Source organism: Chrysoperla carnea, chromosome 1 (genome assembly GCF_905475395.1).
Source record: "Chrysoperla carnea chromosome 1, inChrCarn1.1, whole genome shotgun sequence".
Lineage (NCBI taxonomy): Eukaryota > Metazoa > Arthropoda > Insecta > Neuroptera > Chrysopidae > Chrysoperla > Chrysoperla carnea.
Genome location: NC_058337.1, coordinates 88,104,138 through 88,128,543, shown reverse-complemented (window position 1 = coordinate 88,128,543; position 24,406 = coordinate 88,104,138). Strand labels below are relative to the sequence as shown.

Below are 24,406 nucleotides of genomic sequence, written 5' to 3'. Positions count from 1 at the left end.
ATCACTTACTACTCGCTTCGCGTGCGGACTCCCTAATAACAGAATGCACATTGGAATCCAAAAGTTGATATATGTTTATCTTTCGATAAAAATCAGTAGGGTATACAATTTTTATAGATGCGGTAGAAAGGAAGACTTTTCATATCTAAAAATTATATCTTGATTTCGGCTCGATAATTATAATCTACTAGCCGTTTACTTCTCCGTTTCGTTGAACTATTCGTTTTTATTATCGTTAATTGAAACTTGATTGTAAAAATGTAAACCTACCCGTAATGTAACCGTTGATACACCTTATAATCTCTACACCATGGTTGATGGTTCTACCTATTTGTATATCATATGTTCTAAAACAGAGATGAGTAAGACGTTGACGGTGCTCACTGAAAATAATTTTTTGGTTTCCTAGATTTATGTAATTAATTTTTAAGGCAATAAATCAAGATAAAGACAATTCCAGGAAGGATTAGTTTTTTACTACCCTTTTTTTTTTAAATATACCCAAAGTTTGTAATGCTAAGTGATTTTTAAATAAAAATGTCATTTTTTATTTTCTTACTTACAACCTTACAGAAGGGGAAGAGAGAAATATTCCTCTTTAATAATATGCTAATAAAAATCTGCTCAGTAAATGCCATGACCATCTACCAATGTTCGAATCAAATAAAAACAACAAACAAAAATGGCTGCATTATATATATTTTTGCCCCCACCTGAATAAAATCCTTGACCCGTGCCTGAGCATGAATGACAATGGTCTAAAACAATAACTATTAAAAGTAATGCTTAATAATATTTTATTGAAAGCGTTCTTAATAATTGGATCACATTTAAAAAAATTTTAAATAAATAATATAATAAATAACACAACAGACAAATAAAATCAATAAGCACTATTTGTACAATACATCGAAAAACTTAAACAAAAATTAAACGAAACAGGAGTTAAGGCTTGATCCGGTGTGGGTCAGGATTCATATATTAATCTTTGGTAATGGGATATTATTTCACTATTTGGTACATGAAGACCAAATTCTAATGCAACTAATACAGCAAATTCTGCGCCAATCAAATCTTTTCGATTTAAACGAAACACACTTTCGATTCTCTGAAAATAGAAAATTATACGTAAATAAAATTAGAATTTTATAATATTATTACTTTTAGCTCTCTCAAACTAAATGCTAGGGAAAATTGTAAATTGTGTATACCTGGTTGGTATAACAATAAATCATTGGGCTTTGAAAATAAACGTTACCAATTTTTCATTTAAATAATATTCTTCATTTTCGTTGTGAAAAGACTAAATTTATTTTGCAGAAAAAGATCGAACTTAGAAGTGTGGGGTTTCAATTTTCTGAAAACTTAACTGATTTCTTTTTCCTGAAATATACGACAGGGAACGCCTTATATTCACACAATAAGCTTAAAGTAAATTCTTTTAAGATAAGATTAATCTCCGATACGATTTCGGAGGTGTGAATATTGATTAAGTAAAAAATATTGATTAAGTAAGAGGCATGTACATTTTATATGGGGTGTATCCCAGATAACAACAGACAGAAGAATATCATGAATTCTACATCGAATTTGCACCAAACAATTTATTTTTAGTTATTGGATACGAACTACCATTAACAAGTTTTTATCTTTTCTTCTGCAAACTTGATATAAGAGAGCAATTAATTATTTAAGTCAATGCGCCGTTACGGATGAACAAAATTCCTATCAGGTCATATATCTAATTATTTAAAGCTGTTATGCTTACCTCTATTAATTGTTTCAAACCTTCACCTTTTACATCATTCAATTTAGCAGATAATAAAAGACAGGCTCCAGCACATAATTTTCTATTTTCCTTATTTATTAAATTACGTAATATTAATTTTTCAAAATAAACATACGATTGAGCAACAGTTAAAAGATCACATCCAACGCATTCCGATTTTGCTATTTTACGCATTTCACGTTTAAGACTAAAAAGTAAAAAGTATATGATTTTATATAATTAAAGTTTAGTTTTATTATACGGTGTGTAAATTTCTCTAAAACGTATTCTAACCAGAAAAATATCTCTTTTAAAAAAGGAGTTAAAATTTTTTTAAATCTCTCAATTGAATATTTTAATCAGCTATTAATTACTGAAGTAATATTACTAATCTAGTATTAATATTGTTTTAGTAATGGTAGGAAATTTCCTTAGAATACTTCACTTCAATTTTCTCTCTGGTTTCATTATAGGTTAAAAATGATTGAAAGCAATATTTTCAAGCACTTTAGACACACAAATTATTTAAACAATTGTTGTTGAAATTTTTTTTCGAAAACCGAAAGATACAAAAATCGAATGTAAAATTATATAAAAATAAAACTTTGCAATATAAATAAAAAAAAAATATATATATATAAGGGTAACCGTGTAATCAATTTGAAATAAAAATCTATTTGAAAACATTTAATGAATATAATTTATACCTTCGCATTTTACTTAATGTCAACTGAATTGTAGGAAATTTCTCTTTAAATTTTTCATTGAGTTCTCGTTTTAAATCTTGAGGCCTAACATAATCGATAACCGATGTCATATAGGATGTAAATGTGAGTAAAGTACGATGTTTCCCCACAATAAATTCAGGATCGTCTAATAATTTAGGTGAATATACTAAAGTTGATAGTTTATTATCATCTCTTTGATTTTCTACAATAGGTGGGGATACAGTTGAACTTGTCCATTGAGAGCTGAAAAGAAAACAATTTTTTAAATTATAAACTATATAAAAAAAAATTTTTAATTATTTTTCTGGCACAAAAATCAAATGAAGGAAAATTTATATAGAAACTTTATAAAAAGGGAAAATTGGTGGATGATAATAGAAAAAAATGTTTAAAAAGGACCCTGCATAGTATAATGAATGACTAATCCAATCAGAAGTCGGAAATCATTGATAATTTGAATAACCACCAAACTACATTTAAAAAAACTTTTTTTAAATGTAAATTATAAGAATTTAAGAAAATATTTAAAAAAATTTAGTATTATGTCAAGAGAACTTTTTGTAACTGGGATGCAAAATAAATAGCACTCCTCTAAATTGTTACCTCATTCCTGGATTTGAATTTTCATTTGGATCACTTGCCTCGTCTTCTTCAATAATACAAGGATTTTTTTCACGATTATTACATTTCGATGGTACTAATAATTGTGAATATGAGATTTCCTAGAAATTATGAATGGTAAATTAATGACCCTAAATTACACGGAACATTTCCGTTAAGATTTTAAAAATGTGTTTCAGTATTACTTGTCCATCTTGACTTTTTTCAATTCCCAATAAATCAAATGGATCTAACCCATCGTGAATAGAAGATAAAGGTCTCGATCCTGAAGTATTTCTTCGCCTTCCAGTTTCTTTTCGTAAATCTGTTCTAAACATTGAAATATCATATTAACATTAAAATACACTGTTGCGAAAATGAAAGAGAAGACATACCTGGATGCACGAGTCGGTCGATTATAAGGAATGGACGAAAATACTAAAAACGGAACACAACTATTCGATGTAGCTAGTACAAGCCGTTCTTCTAAAAATTTATGACTTTTTGAAGGTTTTACAACACGAACTTCTCGAACTGGATTTACTTCTGCTATTGCTGGTGACGGGCTCGCTTTTGATCGACTATGGACGGGATCTATACTTTCACTACTACTATAATTATGATGTCTTTCAGAATCGCTGACCGTTTGATGTGATATACGCTTACGACTGTGTAAACTAGTCTGTCGTTTTTCTAGGCCAGTATTACTACTCAATGTACTTGTCCTAAAATTTAAAATACCTATCGTTAGAATTTTGTACGCAATTTTGTAATACAAAAACGTGCTTCAAACTATTAAATTCGAATTCTATTATTTTTGCCTAATTTGGCCTTAACTCTTACACTAGATTTATTTTGTATTATCTTATTATCACTATAATATTATCTTAAGATGATCTACTACATGCAAATTTATTAATAAACATAAAACATAATATAACATAAATATTTCCTGAAGTGTTTGAGAAAGGATACACTTAAAACGCGCATCACATTAAAAGCTACTGAATACATTTTTTTTTAATTTTATTATAATAATGCACTGATCATTTTAAGCTATATTTAATGACAATATTTTTTAAGTGTGTCATTTCTCAAACAGTAAGAGTAAGTATATCAAAAATAAAAACTTTTTATCTTCCTATTTTCTATTCTTTGAATTTTAATGCCTTTGTCTAATATTCACTCTTTCATTAATCATTAACGTGATTTTATCTTTTAAATGATATACTTGTATATATTCAATATTTGAACATTATTTTATAAATATACAGGCTGTTACTACTATAGACGTAGTTGACAAGAGGAAAAAAACTTTTAACAAAAAGAAAACCGACTTCAAAAGAAAAACTTTTCCAAAACAAATTAATATGCACTAAAAAGTAAAAAAATAATTTATAATATAATGTAGTTAAAATTATTGTTATTTTCGGAGTCGGTGTCAGCCAAGGAAACAACTCTGACATAACAGTTTGCTACATTAGCTTGGCTGACACCGACTCCAAAAATAACAATAATTTTAACTACATTATATTATAAATTATTTTTTTACTTTTTAGTGCATATTAATTTGTTTTGGAAAAAACTTTCTGTTGAAGTCGGTTTTCTTTTTGTTTTTTTTTTTTATTTAGTGATTTTTAGTGAATCTGAAGTACGCTAACTAATTTGTCACAAAAAGAATCATCGAAATCGGTTGGCGTGATATTGAGTTATTCGTCTTCTTGTCGTGCATACTTAATGCAAATTTAAGATTTTCCTGACTGGACCAAAATGAAATGGGACCACACGGGAAGCACGAGCTTTCAAATAGATAAAAAATCATCAAAATCGGTTCACCCAGTCGAAAGTTCTGAGGTAACAAACATTAAAAAAAAAAAATACAGTCGAATTGATAACCTCCTCCGTTTTTGTTTGAAGTCTGTTAAAAATAGTATTTATTATTCATTTGATAAATATTATATAAAAATCACCGCTTGGATAAGTAAAACCATAGAATAATATAATGAGTAAGGCTATCAAAATCTTTGATCAAACTAAGGTTATTTAGAGAAATATGTATCAAAATTTATCAAATTACTATCTGAAATATGGTCAAATTTTTTATTAAAGATTTATTTCTAGTAATTTTATCTCCCATAAACGTAAAAAATCATACTTTCTATCTAGAAATGAAGTTTTTATTAATTTCCGAACCGTTTGCCTGATTAGTATAAAATAATATAATATAAGATAAGAGGCTTGTTTTCAGAAAAAAAAAACAGCGAGGTTTTCTTTCTTTTTTTCAACTCAACCTGTATTTTGATCTACTAGTACTATGGGAATACTTTCGTACTAAAATTAATTAAATTGGAAACTTTTTTTAAATAATTCACTATGGGATCACATTAAGAGAAATGAAAGTTTGATTTAAGTTCGATTAATTAAATCAATGAAACATAAAATTAATTGAATTCCTTAAAAGATAAATCACTTTTATAAAAATTATACACACAAAAATTTATAGTATGTATGCATTCGAACCTGTCACGAAATGAACTGTTCTTAAACGTTGGTAAATCGTCATTTGATAAAATTCCTTTACATGGTGTTGAATTCGAATCAGAATCTGATGATAATGAATTATTTAATTCTGGATTTTTAGCATAAGTTGAATTTTTAATATTACTCGAACGAGACGTTCGTGAACCATGAATACGTTTTAATTTTAATAGTGATGTTGATTTTGATTTCTCTTTTTGTAAACTTTGTTCGGTTTCATTTGCTGATGTTTCTAATTCATCGGATAAATTATCGTCGGCAAATGTTTTTGGTGCTTCTGAGCAAGTATCGGTTAAATCTTCCACATGTGAAACATTACGAGTATTATTTTGTATTACAAATGGTAATTTATTTGTATCACGATATGACCCATCCAAAGATATGTTGGATAGAAAACTAACAGCTGCCAATCTTCGCCGAGATTTATATTTACGTGCCATTCTTGACATTCCAAAAATTTTCTAGAAATCAAAACAAACGAATAATTTTTTTTAGATTATTCTCGAAGTATGTTTTTAATAAACAAATGAAAATCTAGTATTTTCAAAAGAATCAAATATTCAAAAAAAATCTGATAATATAAATAATGATTAATTGTCTAATAATTTAAATTCAACTTACAGTCGCGACACACTATAATTTTCTTTTTAAAACACTTGGAATAACTTCATATTTTCATAATCCATTCGGCTACTAGATATAAGCGGATTTTCTATATTTATCTTATATTTTTTTCGAGTGGGGAAATTATTTTTTTAGTATTAAACTTTGAAAGTATGCAAAAATTTTCCCTAAATATTTGTGTTACTTTTATACAAGTGTGTTTGTAAATATTATCTAAAAATGTATGAATCTATTTTTAATGACGTCTGAAAACTTTAAAATGCAATGTTTACAATTTTAATTACAAAATACGAGATTTGCCAAATAATATTTATAAGTTGTATTAAGCGGTATACCTATATCAAATCATTAATTATAATTTTAAATAAAATCGTAATTTATTTATAATAAAACCTATTTATACTAGTTTATGACGAATGACGATAATATAGTATATATTATAGGTACTTGATAACCACAATGTTAATTAATACGATTGTGCTATTCAATATATTATTCTATGGTACAGTATTTGTTAAATATATTAAACCAAGTTAAATGGTTTAAATAAAGGACTATTAAATTAATAATAATAATAATAATAATAATAATCTTTTTAAAATTATGGCATAAAAATATTTTGAGATAATCATGCGACTTCCATTTCCATATACAACTATTATACAAATACCCATACCCGAGGAAATAATGCCAAATTTTACCGATGACCTGGAAAAGTTGATCTGCAACCCCAATTTTCCTAATTTATAAAGAAACCTTATGATATTTGAATCAAAATCTACCCGTTATTTTCGTGGACTCGGAATATTTGGGTGCATGAGGTAACTGTTAAACGGGGACAAAAAAAGAAGAAAAATGAAAATCGGTATCTAAGGGTTTTATGGGTTGCTAAATCCAAATATAATTTTAATTTTTTTTTTCGTGTCTAAGTGGAATATATATTTGTATCCCCCTCCAGTCGGAAGATAAAACAATTAAAAATTGAACGAAAATTTAATAACTGCCAAAAATCGGTATCTGGATCCATACACAATGCCAGTTTTAAACCACTGCTAATTCCCATAATTACGGGTTAATTATGGAAAAACTTAAAACTGACACTATATGGATTCAGTGATTCAAAATCCATAATCAGCGACTTTTAAATATTCTTTCTATTTCTAGCTATTTGAGCCCCTGTTTGTTAACTATTCGTGTTCAATGATTTTTTGATAACTGCACCTTTCCAAAAATTATAACAAAAATCTATGCAATATTTATTTAATAAAATTATTGTTGATATTTGTCCCGCGACCCATATTGCTGCTCGAAATGGTATGGACGCGTACCGAGAGGGACAGGTCAGGGCAACCTCCTGGACGAGAACTTACCGTAGATTATGTTGAGTAAGTATGAGTTTATGCCAAAACACTTATGAAATTTTCAGGCCAAAAATTTCTGATTCGCTCTTCTTTAGACTAAAAGTCTATGTTGCCCCCTAGGAACATATACTTAGTTAAGAACATAATATCTACGGTAAATTCTCGCACAGGAGGCTATTCTGACCTGCCCCTTCTGCCCTCTCGATACGTCCATGCCACTGAAGGGAAGTATATGTCACGGGATATTAACAAGCTGTAAAAATTAACTTCGGTTAAAAAGTTAAAAAGATTTAAATATTACATTTTATAAATCATAGTGAACGCTCCCTACGAAATTTGATTTCTAATGAATTTAGTAATTATCAATAAGAAAAAAACCTAAATATACGTCTCTTGTAGATATATTCACTACGTCCTAGTCATATGACAATTGGGTGAGGTTTATTGAACGGTAGCTCAATTTTTTCAAAAAAATCGATCAAAATGATGAGCTCATGTTTTTGGAATATTGATGGCGGATATTTGGAAGGTTTGTGCCGAGGTTTTAAATGTGGAATACTGAAACAAACGGATTATTTGAATTTAGTTCAGTGTGAAACTTTGGAAGGTACGTAGTATCAATCAAGGTAAAGTGTTCGATTATTTACTCCTTTAATAAATTATTTCTAGATTTAAAGTTACATTTACAAGGAACTGATTATGGTACATTCTTGGCGAATGAACCATCACCATTATCGGTATCAGTTATTGATGACAAATTACGTGAAAAGCTTGTTGTCGAATTCCAACATCTTCGTAATCAAGCTGTTGAACCCCTATCAACATTCTTGGATTTTATCACTTACAGTTATATGATTGATAACATTATTCTATTGATTACTGGTACATTGCATCAACGACCTATTTCTGAATTGATTCCAAAATGTCACCCACTTGGTAGTTTCGAACAAATGGAGGCAATTCATGTTGCTGCAACACCTGCTGAATTGTATAATGCTGTGTTAGTTGATACACCATTAGCTCCATTCTTTGTGGATTGTATCAGTGAACAAGATTTGGATGAAATGAATATTGAAATTATTCGTAATACTTTGTATAAAGCATATCTTGAAGCTTTCTATGAATTTTGTAAGGCAATTGGTGGTACAACTGCTGATGCAATGTGCGAAATATTAGCGGTAAGTATCTCCTCATATTATTTCTTTAAAAGTATTTTTTTGTCAGGGTTCCATATCTCCTTTAGTAATTCATCAGAATTTAATCTCATTTTGAAGAAATTTACAATTCGCGACCCCAAGAAAATATAGGTGGTACTTTAATGGCAGTTGAAGAGGGTGTAAACATCTATCTTCATGGTATAAACAAACAAAAAACCATGGAACATATAATTTATTATATATCTTTCATAGGTCTAGTTCGTAAATCAATTAAAGAAATTACTTTTTATACCATGCATATATGTAATATGCAAGGTATACTAAGTTTAGTCCCAAGTTTGTAACGTTTAAAAATATTGATGCCATGAACAAAATTTTGGTATAGGTGTTCATAAAATCACCTAATTAGTCCATTTTCGGTTGTCTGTCCGTCTGTCTGACAACACGATAACTCAAAAACGAAAAAAGATGAAATTTTTACAGCTCTTCTCCATCACTATTAGACGATAAGTTTTTGTAATAAAATACGCCCAACGAAAACAGAAAATAATTCGCAGTTTTTAAAATATTCCTGTGATAAATTTTTTAAGGAAAGGAAGAAGATAAAGTTCTAAGCTTTCTTAGTACTGCCCCAAAATATTTCCAGTAAAAGCTAATAAATGCTTAATTTAATCACTATTTTTAAGTATCCTTGAAATTTCGCTTTTTTTCTTTCAGTTTGAAGCTGATCGTAGAGCAATTATTATAACAATCAATTCATTTGGAACTGAATTAAGTAAAGATGATCGTGCAAAATTGTATCCACGTTGTGGAAAAATGAATCCAGATGGTTTAGCTGCATTAGCTCGAGCTGATGATTATGAACAAGTAAAAGCTATTGCAGAATACTATGCCGAATATTCAGCATTATTTGAAGGTGCTGGTAATAATCCTGGCGATAAAACACTGGAAGACAAATTCTTCGAACACGAGGTAAGATGTATAATTTAACCCTTTATATTTCTGGCACTGTTTAGGTATCAGAAGAGTATTGATTTCGTCATGTCTAATAAAATTTTAAAATATATTTTATGGTACAGAAATTTTCGAAAAATTGTCTGATATTAAGATTTTGTTTCCAGGTTCGTTTAAATGTAAACGCATTTTTACAACAATTTCATTTTGGTGTTTTCTACGCATACTTAAAATTAAAAGAGCAAGAATGCCGTAACATCGTATGGATTTCAGAATGTGTCGCTCAAAAGCACAGAACAAAAATAGACAATTATATTCCAATATTTTAAACTTCATATCATTCCTAAAAAAAGAAAAATTTGCTATTGGGAATATAAATTATCCTAAACCGCATTTATTTACGTTACGTAAAAACGTTTTAGGATTATTTTTGAAAAATGCTGTAAGAAAATATTAGAACATTTTTATTGTTAATAATTGTTTTATCTTCATAAGTTATATATTACAGTCAAAACTGGTTAAACGATTAACTTTAGGTACTACTCCTTAGCAACATGATTCAATCTGATTATTCAATGCTTGATATTTGCATTTTTCCCCACCCATATTTAATGTCTTTCATCTGTGATTTTTATATTCTTGGCCACATTTTTGTATAGAAAGAAAAACTAATTTGACTTTATTTAACAAGATCTAAATGCATTACTGGTCAGACCCAGTGATATTTTTTGAAAGTATTGATAGCAAATATCGAGCCTAATCAGATTAGCTGTACTCATTTCATATATTTCTGTTTCTAATTAAGGTGTAAAACATTCCCTAGTTTAAAACAATGTGAAGCAATTTTTCTACCTGTAAATGTATTGTACTAAACTTTATGCATTAATCTCGATCCCGAATATAACATAATAAATTTGCATACAAAAAGAAGCAGCGGTACTTTCAATATTAACTAGAACTAAGGTAAATTATGATACAGACGGAACATTATTTTAACATAATTTCAGTATTATAAAAATTTTATGAATCTAGCAGAAAATCGTGCAATATATACTAAATTTTCCGCACAATTAAGGCCCAAGTTCTATAATTTTCTTATAGTATTTCTTGCATAAATATATGTTATAAATTATTGTATAGATTTTCATAACCGATTGATTTTATTTTATTGTATTTTTAAAATAATTCCGTTGCACTATTTTTATTTATTAAAATATTGAAAATATATTTATTTTAATATAAAAACGGGCATTCATTTCAAAGAAAAAACTCAACTATTTAGGTATGGAGGAATTAGTTACATATATGTATACTAGCACTACAGACCTAGAAGACCCTTGACTTTCGAGAAAACATGTCTTCATCTGCTTCTGTTCTCGGCTTTCTTTCCCAGTTCTCGCATTTCTTTTCCACTGACTTAACCCAGTTGGTTCTAAACCTAACTCTCTTTTTCCGACATTTCCTCTGATCGGCCTTTGTCTAAGGGGAATCGAAATATCAAGCCCAACCATCTCAACCTCCGTGATCTTATCACGTTTTTTACGAATTAGTTTCATACCTTCTTTATTCAATTCTTTGGGTAGTGGATCGCTGCAACAATTTTTTTTTAAATTTGCTTCACAATGTGTTAGCTTGAGTTCATCATATTTAACTTTCCATAGCACATATTTCTAAATTATCTTGATTTAAATGGAGAAAAATTAATAACTTGGAATGAGAAGCAAATGATTAATAAGATAATTAACTAATAATTTTTTAATAAATCATATATTTAAAGAAATCACATTATAAAATACTATTAAGCAAAGGCTTCTTAAATTAACTTCACTGTTTCACAATACTAACTCCCTCGCTGTAGCTGTTACATCATGGCTACGGAATTGTAGTTTTGCTGAAACTGTATGACTATCATTACGTACTCATGGTGTATCAGATACAAAGATTTTTTTAATGGTAAAAAGGTGTAAATTAAATTGTTTTTAAAGGTTTATTAGCAATTCTTTAAATTAAAGAAGTATTTATTTTAAAGTAGTGCAATGGAACTTAATGATTATAAAAACTTTACTTCTGTTAGAATTGTTGGTAATTCATAAAATTTAGATTTCATTGTACATTGGTGTAATTAAGTATTATTTAAGTTTAAAAAAATTATTATGTAAATACTATATAAAAATAAAAATCAATCCTAGTATACACATGTTCAGGTTGAAGTTTTATTTTCTGGAATGTTCTTAATTGGGTTGCTTTAGTTTGGTGTGGTTGATGAGATGTATGTGTATTCTCCACATCCAGAGGAATCAATTTCAGAATATTTCTTAATTTCTAAAAATTACTAGAATTTTGTTGGCTAGTTAAGTAGAAGTCGTGGGTTTATGATCACGAATATTTAGTTATTAAGATTGAATTACTAATATGTGACAATACTCGTGTAAGGGGTGCATTTCGTTGGTATTGCCGTTTTTTTCACTTTATTTTCTTCGTACATGATAATTACTGGTTTATGACATTGTTTTATGCTGTTGAAATTATTTTCTATCATTCTTAACGATGAGCTAATCGTAAACCACAATTTTCATTACGTTCCCAATTATTTGTAATTATTTTTTAAATGATTTTTTATTGTAGAAAATTTTTCTCAGTCTTTCGGTCGCTACTTAAATTGACATCCCTGCATTCATTTCCACACTCTAGTATTGAAGCAAGTTGAATATACCAAGTATTTATGATATTATCTCTTGGAATCTTCGAATGTATTTAGACCAAAAATTCCTGTTTTACACCATTCCCTCCCTTTGAGCTAAAAGCTGGATACACTCATATTCCTAGTAGCTATTTTCGAGCTTAGTAAAACTTTAAATAAGCCCAGAATTGTTCAACCTCTTACGTTTTCTGACTTTTTCTATCAAGTTCACGTAATTGTTGTTCAACAATATCAGGTAATTTTTCAGTTGGATCGTATGTTGGAACAGCACTCTTATAATCAAATATTTCAGTATGCGTTTTCCAAAATTTATTTTGTATTAAATCTTCAAAGAAGGGATATATCACACAATTATATCGTCCGTTGTTGTTTGGATTTTTTACCTTTTTTCGTAGTAAAATTGTACCTTTACGAAACATTGGCGATTCGTTATTATAATTGATACCAAATTCAGAAAATAATATTTCGTTTTTATCCGATGATAATGTACCACTTAATCTTTTTTCGGCCTGCAATCAAAAAGATTAAAACAAAATTTAGGCAATATTTATAAAAACGAAAGTTCAAAAAAAAAAAAAAAATTTGTTTGATCAAAATTATTAATTTTTTGTGTTATTTTATTTTAATGTTCAAAAAAATTGTCTTTATCGTTTTTCAGGAACATTTCGTTTATAACATTGTCTATAATTTTATTATTAATGCTTGTAAATTATTGATAAAATAATTTTATTAAAAAGTAAATATCACTGTTATATCTTAATGCATTTACATTAGGATAATAATTTTTTTACAACGCTCACTCGGGAAGTAGACTTTTCGAGCGCTGTATGTCACCTTCAAAATACACAATAATCGCATACTTAACTATATGTGTTTCATAAACGCACATGTTCGGTTATAGGTGTTTCATAAACGCACATGTTCGGTTATAGACTACATAATTGTATGTACTACTGACGCGCCATCTGTACTAAAAAAAAAATAAGTAATCAATCTTAACCCTCATTTATTAAAGTTACCACACTGATTGTGTCAAACGCGAGTGTTACATACAAAAAAACAAAATTAAAAATTGAAATTAAAATGAACGAGCAATAAAAATTTGTATGCAATAAAATTTAAATTTAAAATAAGTAAATAAATCATTTCTCAAATTGATAAATTTCTCTCAAAGTCAACTTCCCGAGCGATTGTTGTAAAAAGTATTGAATGCTACTTGCGGAATAACTAGCAAATATGACAGTCGTGATTACGGCATTCGCTCTAAGGTTATGAGACATTCTTATGAAGACTCGTGTGGTTGTCGCAACTCGCCTACGGCTCGTAGCGACATCTACCACACTCGTCTTCATAAGAATGTCTCATAACCTTACGCTCATGCCGCAACACCACGACTGTCAGATTATTTGCTAGTTATCCCACTTGTAGCATTAATAACTATAATCTCATTCAGTCGATAGTAAATTCAGCGTACAGAGGCCAACATTTAGTTTATTTCATCATAGAAACCATGAAGGTTATAAGAAGGAGAACGATCGCTATAGAAAATATTGTCCCCGAAATATGGATAAAATAAGTGAGGCGCTGCGACCGCTAAGTAGTATCAATAAAAGCGGGCTGTTGTGCGCTAATTTGAAATGATATATCAATTTGTACATTATGCAACTAACTTCATCTACTTGTACTCATAAACAGCTAACTTCGCAGATACTACTTCTTGATGACAGCGCGGCTGGTGGCTGAAAAATGAACTATAAATTCTACAAATTTTCAGGGACAGACGCGCTAATGCTTTAACACGTAGCGATCGTTCTCCTTCTTTATAACCTTCATGATAGAAACTAAGACACAATGTGACGATCGAATTGATCTAATTAAATGCCTCGTAATTATGCGAAAAGTATGAAATATTTATTTACCCCCCGATGGTATAAAAATTATTTATTAAGTCGAACAAAAAAAGTTGTACTAGCTTAGTGATTATCCATGTATGGTCACATATTGTTTTTTTCGCCTCATTAATAATACCAAAACATCAATTATATGTATATCGATATTTTGATGAGAAACATTGTTGCCATTTAAAGTTTTACTCTAAACGGATTTCGAATAATTTGCATAACAGAAAACCTACATGTAATATTGGAATATATTCATCAAGACCTTTGATTGAATTCCGTACACAGAAAAATATCATGTAAACTTTTTATTGGTCCACATTTTTTTAACAACATGTACCAAACCTCCCTTAAATCCTAGGGAGCTCGGGAACATATATCCAAAGAGTATAGGGTAGAGAAGAAGCATGAATATAATTTTAAGTGAAATCTGGAGTCTGTGGCGATCAACTATTAAGTTTGTAGGCCTTTGCGGGTATGACTTTTAGTTTGATTACTTTGCGGGGGCGACTACTATCTATTAAGTTTAAAAGCCTTACTCGGTAGAGGCGCTGAAACTCGTATACTACGATTTTACATTAGCTCATATGGGCTGCTTCTCCTCTACCCTATACTCTTTGCATATACCATATCAGAATATGTTCAGGAGGATCAAATCCATCATAGCATATAGTTAAAAAAAAATTTCGACGGGTATATAAAATTACATATAGTTATGTGCTTCACTCTTTTCTTACATTTGGATACTATTTTCGTATTTTTGATGCACAAAAATTGCTAAATTTACTTAGGTTATTTAGGAAATATTTAATTTTAATGCATTAATGCCTTAACTTACGCGATTTCTGTATTTTTCTGTTTAACACTATCACAAGTACGTAGCATTCTATAACATATATCCCGATTTACGCGGTTATCGTTTTCCGTAATCCTTATAACTACCAATGTCTTAAAAGCCTTAACAATATATATATAATATTTTAGTAACCAATACCTCATTATTCGTTAGTCCACCTTTTAAAATCAAATTCCAAAATGTAGTATTATATAAATTATTTATATGGACATCAGCTTGCCTCCAGCTTAAATAATCTTTTAAATTTTCATCAGATGGATATAGGATGATTCTTGCATCAAATGATGGAGGATACTGTAGTTTTTCAGATGGGAAAAATTGACTCCAGTTAAAAACATACGATGAACTAAATAAACTATTAACATAAGTTAAAATTTTACTGTGTCTTCGATTATAAAGAAGAGCACCTTTATGAAATACAAAAGAATATTCATCACTTTGTCCAAAACTAATAACAATATCTCGAAATTCGTTCATCACATCAATAGCTGCATAGTTCATCAATTCTAGTGCACGTACATCATTTGGTTTATCGAAATTGTGAAGTTTTGAAAATTTATGAAAACCTTTTCCATCAATTCTCACGACTACCCAACAATTCGGCATAATTTTATCTTCATTCTCGAATTCTCGTACATATTCAAATTTACTATTGGCCATTTTTGATGTGTTAAAAAATCGTTTTATCAAGAAATTAGCTTTTGTTTGAAACTTTCGAATAGTCATAACTTTTTATTCATGTTATTTATGATATTAAGCCAAACGAACTAAATTAAAGTTTTCGATTTACATTAAGGTTAGGTAAACACTAAACATGATGCAACATGTGCGATTTTTCTCTAATCTCTATAATTAGTCTATAATCTCTAAAATAATCTTTGGTGCGCTAGGTACACAATGGATTCTTCAGACAGTGTTCAAAATGTAAAATTACCACCGACTCACAACTTTCTTAAACTAACCGATTTATATGAATAGTGAATACACCAGTCTAAATACATTTGAAATTAATTATTTTTGGAAAAAATTAGATGCAAGACCGGATCTGTTTTTTAAGTGCAGGACATAATAAATACGTATACATATATAACTCAGGTAAAATAATTATAACAGCTGAATGTAGCCGGAAGGGGTGCACCGGGGGTGAGAAGGGGGTGACGGGTGGTTTTAAGGGACTTGTGGCTAAAGTATTTACTTTAGAGAAAAAAGTTAAATAGTAAAGTTCTTGGTAATAAAAAAATCTATAATTTTTGTTCTCACTATTTTTTACATAACCTCAAATTTAAAGAGACTTTTCCTATTTGTTATCTGTCATTTTATATATAAATATTTAAAAAATTTTTCTTATCATTGCTAGGAATGAAATATTACATTTTAAAAATAATTGAAAGAAAAATTAAAAAGCTTAGAATTTGGAATAGTTATATATTTTTAATATTAAACAAATTTAAGTAACTCATTAAATTATTTTTTCGGCTTTAATTTTATTCTTCTTTTTTCTAAACGCCATATGTATGTATAACACAAAGGACTTTATATTATTTTGAGAACTATCTGAGGCCCTATAGCTGCATAAATGCTCCTCTAAAATGATAAAGAGTCGTTCCACATCTTTTGAAACTGTTTAATATAATGATGTTTCTAGCAGTTTCTAGTTCGTAATATGAGTTGTAGAAAAATATTAATATCGCGTTAAGATAGTTTCCACTTTCCGCCACCGCCAGGGAGAAAATTTATACACACCACGGGAGCAAGTAAAGAATGTCTCAGGTGTCATGTTCATTGTCGCCCAAGGCGAAGCCGAGGTCACTATTGTAAGTCCATGGCATAAAATGGCAATAACAAGTCATATCGTGGATATTTCACTTAAATTTTATTCGTAACAATAATTAGTATTAAACTATTAATTATTTGTTAAAAACTAGTAGCTAGTTTTTCGAGAACTATTTTTGTCACATTTTGAACGCAGCCTCTACGTGCTTAGACTGTACCTATGTAAGCATGCGCATAACTAGAAGTTGCAAACATAAAAATAGACGTAAATTACCAAAATCCTGCACATGTTTTACAAGTTCGAAACGAATATTCGAACTTAAAAGTTAATATTTAAAAAAAAAAGCATAATCTTAAAGTTAAGTGTACTTAAATCCAATTAAATATGTCAAAATCAAAAATTCCATACAAAGTTGGTAAGTAATTGAAATTTTACATACAATTATAAAGGAGTCCCAACAATTTTGTAAAAAAATCAAAATAAATATTCAATAAATTTATTTTTAGTAAAATTGAGTTAAATTTAGCATTATTTTATTTTATTTAGCTGATATCAGTTTATCAGAATGGGGAAGAAAGGCAATTGAAATCGCTGAAAATGAAATGCCGGGTTTGATGGCTGTTAGGAGGAAGTATGGACCCCAAAAAATATTAAAAGGTGCTAAAATTGCAGGATGTCTGCATATGACAGTGCAAACTGCTGTTCTTATCGAAACTTTGATTGAATTAGGAGCAGAGGTTAGTATAAAAGTTTAGAATTAAATAATCCAAATTAACGACTAGCTTATTATTGTCTGGAAATACGATTATTCTGAAATAAAGATTTCTTAAGTTCTTCGAAACACAATTTTTTAAAATCATTATCACTTGTTACTTCAGCTAGCATTAGTTTAATGTCTGATTAATATACTTTTTATAATACAATACAAAATAAAATTTGCCAATTTCATTCGACGATCGAAAAATTGTTGGGTAAAAAATTTTGGAATATTATTTTATTAAGGAACAATTTATTTTAAAATTTTGCTCTAGGAGCCTTTTTAAAGTCTTGCTTTTTAGAAGTAATCCAAATTAAAAATTTTGAAATGAAAGAATTTATAGCTCTTAAAACGTCTGTTAATCGGAAAATAATAATACTTGTTCTCTTGAATACAGACAGATTTATAGCATATTTATCCAGATAAATAAAATTTTTCCCATTTAATTGTTACTCTCTTTTCGTCATACATGGTTTGGTGTCATAATGTGCTTTCGTCCTTAAAAATGGCTAGTTTAAAAAGTTTATATTTATTAATCGAGTTAAATGATTTTTTAAATTGTTTGATATTGATTATATAACTGCTTTCTAAATTATTTGGATTTCTTATTCATTTATTTTAAAAATTTACAATGGAGGCGGGAGGGATACATAGGAGGGAATTTGACTAAATTGAAAATCATCATCGTAATGTTAAGGAAATATAAAAACTATCAAAATGCTGTAATATTATAAATTTTTATAATATTATGGTATTTTAACTTTTAAAAAGTCAGTAAAGTTCTACTTTTTGGGTGTCTCAATTTTGTAATTATGTTCTAATTTTAAAAATTCCCTAAAAAATAATTGTATAAATGTTCCTCAAGAAACCAAAGGAGTTTGAATAATTATATTAGAAAACCTGGATTTTTTTAAAAATGATTATTGTGGCTACCCTGATGATTTAATCTAAATTTATGATGTAATGTTAAATTGTTTGTTGGAAATTAAATATCCACTAAAAATAATATTAAACTTAAATAACCAAAATAATATTTTTCTAATTGCTAATTAATTTGTTTATTTAATTTTTTTAAATTTATTAATTACCTATAAAATTGTTTAAATATCTGTGGTTTGATGAATTTGAACACAAACATAATAATTAAAATAATTATCACATTTCAGTGATTTCAATTATATGAATGATTATGCAATATTATTTTCAATAAAATTTTTAGTAAATAAAATTAATATTAAAAATAATGATATCTTATTCATAAATAAATTAGGTAAATAATTTCAGGGTCGACCTTAAAATGTTTAGTGCCCTGGTGTAAAATTAAATACGGAACATCGTATGCCTCACATTCTTTAAAATATTAATAATAAGTAAATATGAAATTTTTTAATAATACTGATGAATGGAAAGTTATCCATAAATTGAATATTTTTCCTGTATAATATTCACATCAATCTGAAGGTCTACAAGTAGTTGATGGAAATCTAGCTTTGATATATTTAATAACATTTAATTATAATTAATGTAAATAAAGAACATCTGCAATTAATGAGCTTTTTCCCAAAATATAAAGTCCACCGTCAAGATAGTTACGTAATTTCAAATTAGTTGGCCGTATTACTCTCTATTTTTCGCATCAGTGAAATATCGTCTGAATTTTTTTACTTTATATTCAAGGCTTGACTGGTCAGTTTTAATTTGCCTACAATCTTATATAAAAGACACGTTTTATCTGCGAATTTACTGATTCCTTATTTTGTTAAATAATTAAAATCCCAAGAACTTTCAGTTTTGTTGAAATAGCGTTAATGTATACTCTTTTTTTTAAACACACTTTTATTAGTATTCGTCGATGAACTTGGTGCCCCCTTGTAGTACCGTTTCCTACAAAATTTTCTTTTTCTCTTTTTTTTTTCTTCTTATATTTGTCTTCGTAAATGCTCTTTTGGTCTTCTTGTGATGCTCTATTTCGAGGAATCAGTGGAAAACTGCTCCTTTGCGACCACCTTTAATCCGCCACTGTATATATGTATGTAACGGAATATTTGAACGTGATTTTCACCCACTTCAAAACGTCGGATTGAATTGAAACTTCGCACATTTATCAAAGACCAATGATCGCATATCAAAGTAATGATAATTTTATTGCAAATGTTGAAGTTTTGATATTATTTAATTAATTGTTGTGAGCTTTAATTTGTGGAAGTTCATTTTAATACGGTTTTAGAAAAATAAATTTTTTTTATAAATTATTTAAAAATATTTATCTATAAATAAATTAATTATTTAAATATATATTTCTTTAAAAGAGTGGAATTGCAAATTATAATAAATAAATAAATATTTTTAAATAATTAATTTATAAAAAAAATTTTATTTTTCTAAAACCGAATTTTGATATTATCATTAAAAGTAGTCTGGACCAATTTTTTACAGGTAATTGATAACAGGGATATTTGTTAACATTTGACATTTCTTAAAAAATAACTTTCATTTGGTAAGCAGATCAGTGAAGGTCACCTCTAATTCGTATCCTGTACTAAAATAATGTACGGCATATCTGGTTACTATAATTCTTTCTAGCGTAAAATTAGGAATCAAAACTTCAATTTTAATTAACAACAAAAATTTATTGATCCGTAATTTCCGTTTTATTGATAAATATCTGGATGACCGAGCTTCGCTCGGTTATTCGCCAATAGATGTCAGCAAGAATCATATTTTTACTTTAGACTACTCAAACGCCTCCTTTTTGTTATGTTATAATTTGCATTGTATTTCATTAACTACGTTATACACCAATAGATGTCTGATGAATTTTTCATGAAAAGACGGATAAAACGACATTTCTGATAAATGAAACCTAGCTAGATCGACTTATCGCCCCAAAAAACCCCTACATACTCATTTTCATGAAAATCGTTGGAGCCATCTGGATGACCGAGCTTCGCTCGGTTATTCGCCAATAGATGTCAGCAAGAATCATATTTTTCACTTTAGACTACTCAAACGCCTCCTTTTTGTTATGTTATAATTTGCATTGTATTTCATTAACTACGTTATACACCAATAGATGTCTGATGAATTTTTCATGAAAAGACGGATAAAACGACATTTCTGATAAATGAAACCTAGCTAGATCGACTTATCGCCCCAAAAAACCCCTACATACTCATTTTCATGAAAATCGTTGGAGCCATTTCCAAGATCGTTGATATATATATATATATATATATATATATATATATATATATATATATATATATATATATATATATATACAAGAATTGCTCGTTTAAATATATAAGATAAATGTTTTATTTTTAAATTGTTTCTGTAAGATTATTATTACAAAAGTTGTATTATTGCATTGGCACTTTAAAATTAAAGCCTTCTTAGTCCCCCCATTCCTCAATACGCCATTAAAAGACATAGTGAATTACTTTTAAGAAAATATAAACCTGGGATGTGCAAATAATCATCATAGGAACAAGCTATTAGTTTAACTTTTAAATTTACATTTATTTTTAAAAAAAGGTTATCTATATTGACTCTAATTTTTGTTATGATAATTTTTTTTAATGTTTATGAATTCTATATGTTTAAAGTATAAAAGAAATTCTGATGAAATTTTTAACCTGTGATAATTATTAAAATTGTCTAATCATTGTTATAAAATTCTGTTCTTGATTTTTCATTGTGATTCATAAATTTTGTTATTTTACATAGTCAGCAAGATAAGAAATCGGCAATTTCATCATTGTAATTTTACTTATAATTTCCATTTATTGGTGCTTACAATGGCATTAGCCAGATGTAAAATTTAATGTTTTCAAAATATTAACTAGATTTTGTTTAGAATAAAAGATTTTGATGCGATCAAGATCTTATTAAACACCTTACCATAGCAAACGAAGCATTTGATTCAGTAATTTTTTCGGCGTGGATATGTTTTTTTGAAATTTTGTGAATACCTTTCTTATGGTATTTACAAACTTCTCTAAAAAAAATTACTGGGTGCAATTCAAATTTAGGAAGGTAAATTTGCCTATAATAGTTTAAATTTATCTTCAACATTTTCTTCTACTTCATCTATATTTATATTGCAAGTTAATCGGGTTTCACCTCCATTAATAATGTAGTATTTATTCAACTACACTGTCTTAGAGCCGTATTCAGTGTTACAGCAACAAAATAATAATTCTGGAGTTCTGGTGGATCTTGCTTCCATCGTAAATTATTAATCATCAAAAGAGATACAACGCGATTTTTTCCTGAAATTTGTCTTAAGTATTATAAGGAGTATTTTATCTTACCATATTTTTTTACTTATTTTAGTAATAATGGCGGCCTTACCCAATTTTACACTAATTTAAACTTAGCATCAATAGGAACAACTTTTATAATCGGAAAATTTTTCTAAATATCCTTAGTAGTAACTCAATACTTCATATCATATTCGTTCGTTGATTTTAGCTATATTAGATATTTGACCCATTTTTCGCTATATTTTCCCTCCCCACATACTTTGAGAAGAGGCTTCAAACAAATTGTTTGTTATTATAGTCAGTATTTTTTATGTTTTTTCATTGATTTTGACTTATTAGTTGTTTTGATCATTTTTACCCCTACATTCCCCTAAATGTGTTATTCCTCGAACAGTAATTTAAATATAGTATTTAAAAAAAATTCTCACACGAGTTAAAAATCTTGTGTACTGTGGCATTTTTAAGAAATTTGTGACGTTTTTTTTTGTTAAAAAATTTACTTATAATAATTGCTTTGAAAGTCACGTTATCGTTCTGAATATAACACACTCGTCAACTCTACAGATGCTCAACAATACTTTTTGATTTCATGTTCACATTTTATTTATGCAGGTTCAATGGTCAAGTTGTAATATATTCAGTACACAAGATCATGCAGCGGCTGCCATTGCTAAAGCAGGAGTTGCAGTATATGCATGGAAAGGTGAAACAGATGAAGAATACACATGGTGTATTGAACAAACGTTAATATTCCCTGATGGAGAGCCATTTAATTTGATACTTGATGATGGCGGTGATTTAACAAATTTGGTTCATGAAAAATATCCACAATACTTGAAAAATTGCCGTGGTATAAGTGAAGAAACGACAACAGGAGTTCATAATTTATACAAAATGATGAAAAGTGGTGTTTTAAAAGTGCCCGCAATTAATGTTAACGATTCCGTAACGAAGGTAATTATAATTTTTACAAGTGAAATTTACAATTTGTAGCTTTCTCCAACTGAATCGATTTTAAAGATTATCACCTCGTTTCGGGTACGTAACCCTAAACTCGCACTTCAAAAACATAGCCATAAAAAACAGACAGCCAGACACACATACATAGCGGCCAAATTTATAACACTACTGTTTTTCGTTCGGGGATGAAATAATTAAATAAAATATAAATTTCGGTTAGTTTTTAATTAACGAAACTAATGAAAGCCCAAACTATGTCAAAATTGTAGAAACAACTTTATTAATCTGCTGTGGTATTGATGTGGGCGATTATTTCAAATAATCATCGAAAAAAAAATCATGCGAATATAGGACCCCTAAAAGCTTTTTTGAAATTATAGTTGCGGGAATAGTAAATAAAAATATTAACAGACAGCTAGGTTAGTGCTAAATAGAATTGAAATCTAGCAAAATTTTAATAGCAGGTAGAGAGTGTTTTCAGAATACTTCATTTAAATTTCCTTTCTTGGATTCCATGTAAATATTGGTTTACGTAAAAAACGATTATGACAAAAATTGTGTAAAACAACTGTCTCTACTAGAGATTTGTCGGGGTTGCTTATTTTAAAATTTCCTTACTAAATATAAAAATTTATTTCAGAGTAAATTTGATAATTTGTATGGTTGCCGCGAATCCTTAATTGATGGCATTAAACGAGCAACAGATGTAATGATCGCTGGAAAAGTATGTGTGGTAGCTGGTTATGGTGATGTCGGAAAAGGATGTGCACAATCATTGAGAGCTTTTGGTGGACGAGTTATAATTACTGAAATCGATCCCATCATTGCTTTACAAGCTGCAATGGAAGGATATGAAGTAACAACAATGGACAAAGCAAGCAAAAAAGGACAAATATTTGTCACCACAACTGGATGTAAAGAAATTATTTTAGGCCATCACTTTTTAAATATGAAAGAAGACAGTATTGTTTGTAATATTGGACATTTTGATTGTGAAATCGATGTTTCATGGTTGAATCAGAATGCCAAAAATAAGTCAAACATTAAACCTCAAGTTGATCGATACGAGTTAGAGAATGGTCGTCATATTATTGTCTTAGCCGAAGGTCGATTAGTGAATTTAGGTTGTGCTATGGGTCATCCATCATTTGTAATGTCCAATTCATTCACAAATCAAGTTTTGGCTCAAATTGAATTATGGACAAAACCAGGAGAATATTCAATTGGTGTACATATGTTACCTAAAAAATTAGATGAGGAAGTGGCAGCATTACATTTGGAACAATTGGGTGTTAAGTTAACCGTACTAACAGAAGAACAATCAAAATATGTTGGTATACCAATTGAAGGACCTTTTAAACCGGATCATTATAGATACTAAACGCTTTTATATTTACGTACTCAAAATAAAATTTGTTTAATCTTTTTTTTTTAAATACTAATTCACTTTTCCCCATATAAA

General features: G+C 28.7%; 4 protein-coding genes across 4 annotated transcripts; 2 read left to right on the top strand and 2 right to left on the bottom strand.

Annotated features, from left to right (window-relative positions):
* Positions 1–856: 856 nt before the first annotated feature.
* Positions 857–6,449, bottom strand: LOC123302382 (CDK5 and ABL1 enzyme substrate 2). Its single transcript, XM_044885303.1, has 8 exons — positions 6,256–6,449; positions 5,617–6,095; positions 3,492–3,821; positions 3,303–3,426; positions 3,100–3,218; positions 2,476–2,739; positions 1,769–1,976; positions 857–1,108 (listed from the first exon to the last, which is right to left on the bottom strand). Exons 2-8 carry the CDS (start codon positions 6,081–6,083, stop codon positions 968–970), a joined length of 1,653 nt encoding a protein of 550 aa, XP_044741238.1. The 5' UTR covers positions 6,084–6,095; positions 6,256–6,449; the 3' UTR covers positions 857–967.
* A 1,578-nt stretch (positions 6,450–8,027) lies between these two features.
* Positions 8,028–10,879, top strand: LOC123303626 (V-type proton ATPase subunit d). The gene is made up of 4 exons (XM_044886296.1): positions 8,028–8,226; positions 8,289–8,797; positions 9,494–9,748; positions 9,898–10,879. The coding sequence occupies exons 1-4, from the start codon at positions 8,103–8,105 to the stop codon at positions 10,057–10,059; spliced, it is 1,050 nt and encodes a 349-aa protein (XP_044742231.1). The 5' UTR covers positions 8,028–8,102; the 3' UTR covers positions 10,060–10,879.
* A 972-nt stretch (positions 10,880–11,851) lies between these two features.
* On the bottom strand, positions 11,852–16,007 carry LOC123299895 (probable tRNA(His) guanylyltransferase). Its single transcript, XM_044882304.1, has 2 exons — positions 15,324–16,007; positions 11,852–12,940 (listed from the first exon to the last, which is right to left on the bottom strand). The coding sequence occupies exons 1-2, from the start codon at positions 15,909–15,911 to the stop codon at positions 12,611–12,613; spliced, it is 918 nt and encodes a 305-aa protein (XP_044738239.1). The 5' UTR covers positions 15,912–16,007; the 3' UTR covers positions 11,852–12,610.
* Positions 16,008–17,191: 1,184 nt separating this feature from the next.
* Positions 17,192–24,370, top strand: LOC123290447 (adenosylhomocysteinase). The gene is made up of 4 exons (XM_044870626.1): positions 17,192–17,374; positions 17,506–17,696; positions 22,597–22,938; positions 23,585–24,370. The coding sequence occupies exons 1-4, from the start codon at positions 17,344–17,346 to the stop codon at positions 24,323–24,325; spliced, it is 1,305 nt and encodes a 434-aa protein (XP_044726561.1). The 5' UTR covers positions 17,192–17,343; the 3' UTR covers positions 24,326–24,370.
* Positions 24,371–24,406: the final 36 nt, after the last annotated feature.

Bases quoted from the DNA above. Each gene is read 5' to 3' on its own strand.
- LOC123302382 (XM_044885303.1), bottom strand. From the start codon at position 6,083: ATGTCAAGAATGGCACGTAAATATAAATCTCGGCGAAGATTGGCAGCT. The intron at 3,427-3,491 runs GTATGTCTTCTC...TTCAATGTTTAG, and splicing joins CGACCGACTCGTGCATCCAG to AACAGATTTACGAAAAGAAA. The intron at 1,977-2,475 runs GTATAAATTATA...TTTACTTTTTAG, and splicing joins ACATTAAGTAAAATGCGAAG to TCTTAAACGTGAAATGCGTA.
- LOC123303626 (XM_044886296.1), top strand. From the start codon at position 8,103: ATGATGAGCTCATGTTTTTGGAATATTGATGGCGGATATTTGGAAGGT. The intron at 8,227-8,288 runs GTACGTAGTATC...AATTATTTCTAG, and splicing joins TCAGTGTGAAACTTTGGAAG to ATTTAAAGTTACATTTACAA. The intron at 8,798-9,493 runs GTAAGTATCTCC...TTTTTCTTTCAG, and splicing joins CAATGTGCGAAATATTAGCG to TTTGAAGCTGATCGTAGAGC.
- LOC123299895 (XM_044882304.1), bottom strand. From the start codon at position 15,911: ATGACTATTCGAAAGTTTCAAACAAAAGCTAATTTCTTGATAAAACGA. The intron at 12,941-15,323 runs GTATTGGTTACT...TTTTGATTGCAG, and splicing joins GTGGACTAACGAATAATGAG to GCCGAAAAAAGATTAAGTGG.
- LOC123290447 (XM_044870626.1), top strand. From the start codon at position 17,344: ATGTCAAAATCAAAAATTCCATACAAAGTTG. The intron at 17,697-22,596 runs GTTAGTATAAAA...TTATTTATGCAG, and splicing joins TGATTGAATTAGGAGCAGAG to GTTCAATGGTCAAGTTGTAA. The intron at 22,939-23,584 runs GTAATTATAATT...AATTTATTTCAG, and splicing joins TTAACGATTCCGTAACGAAG to AGTAAATTTGATAATTTGTA.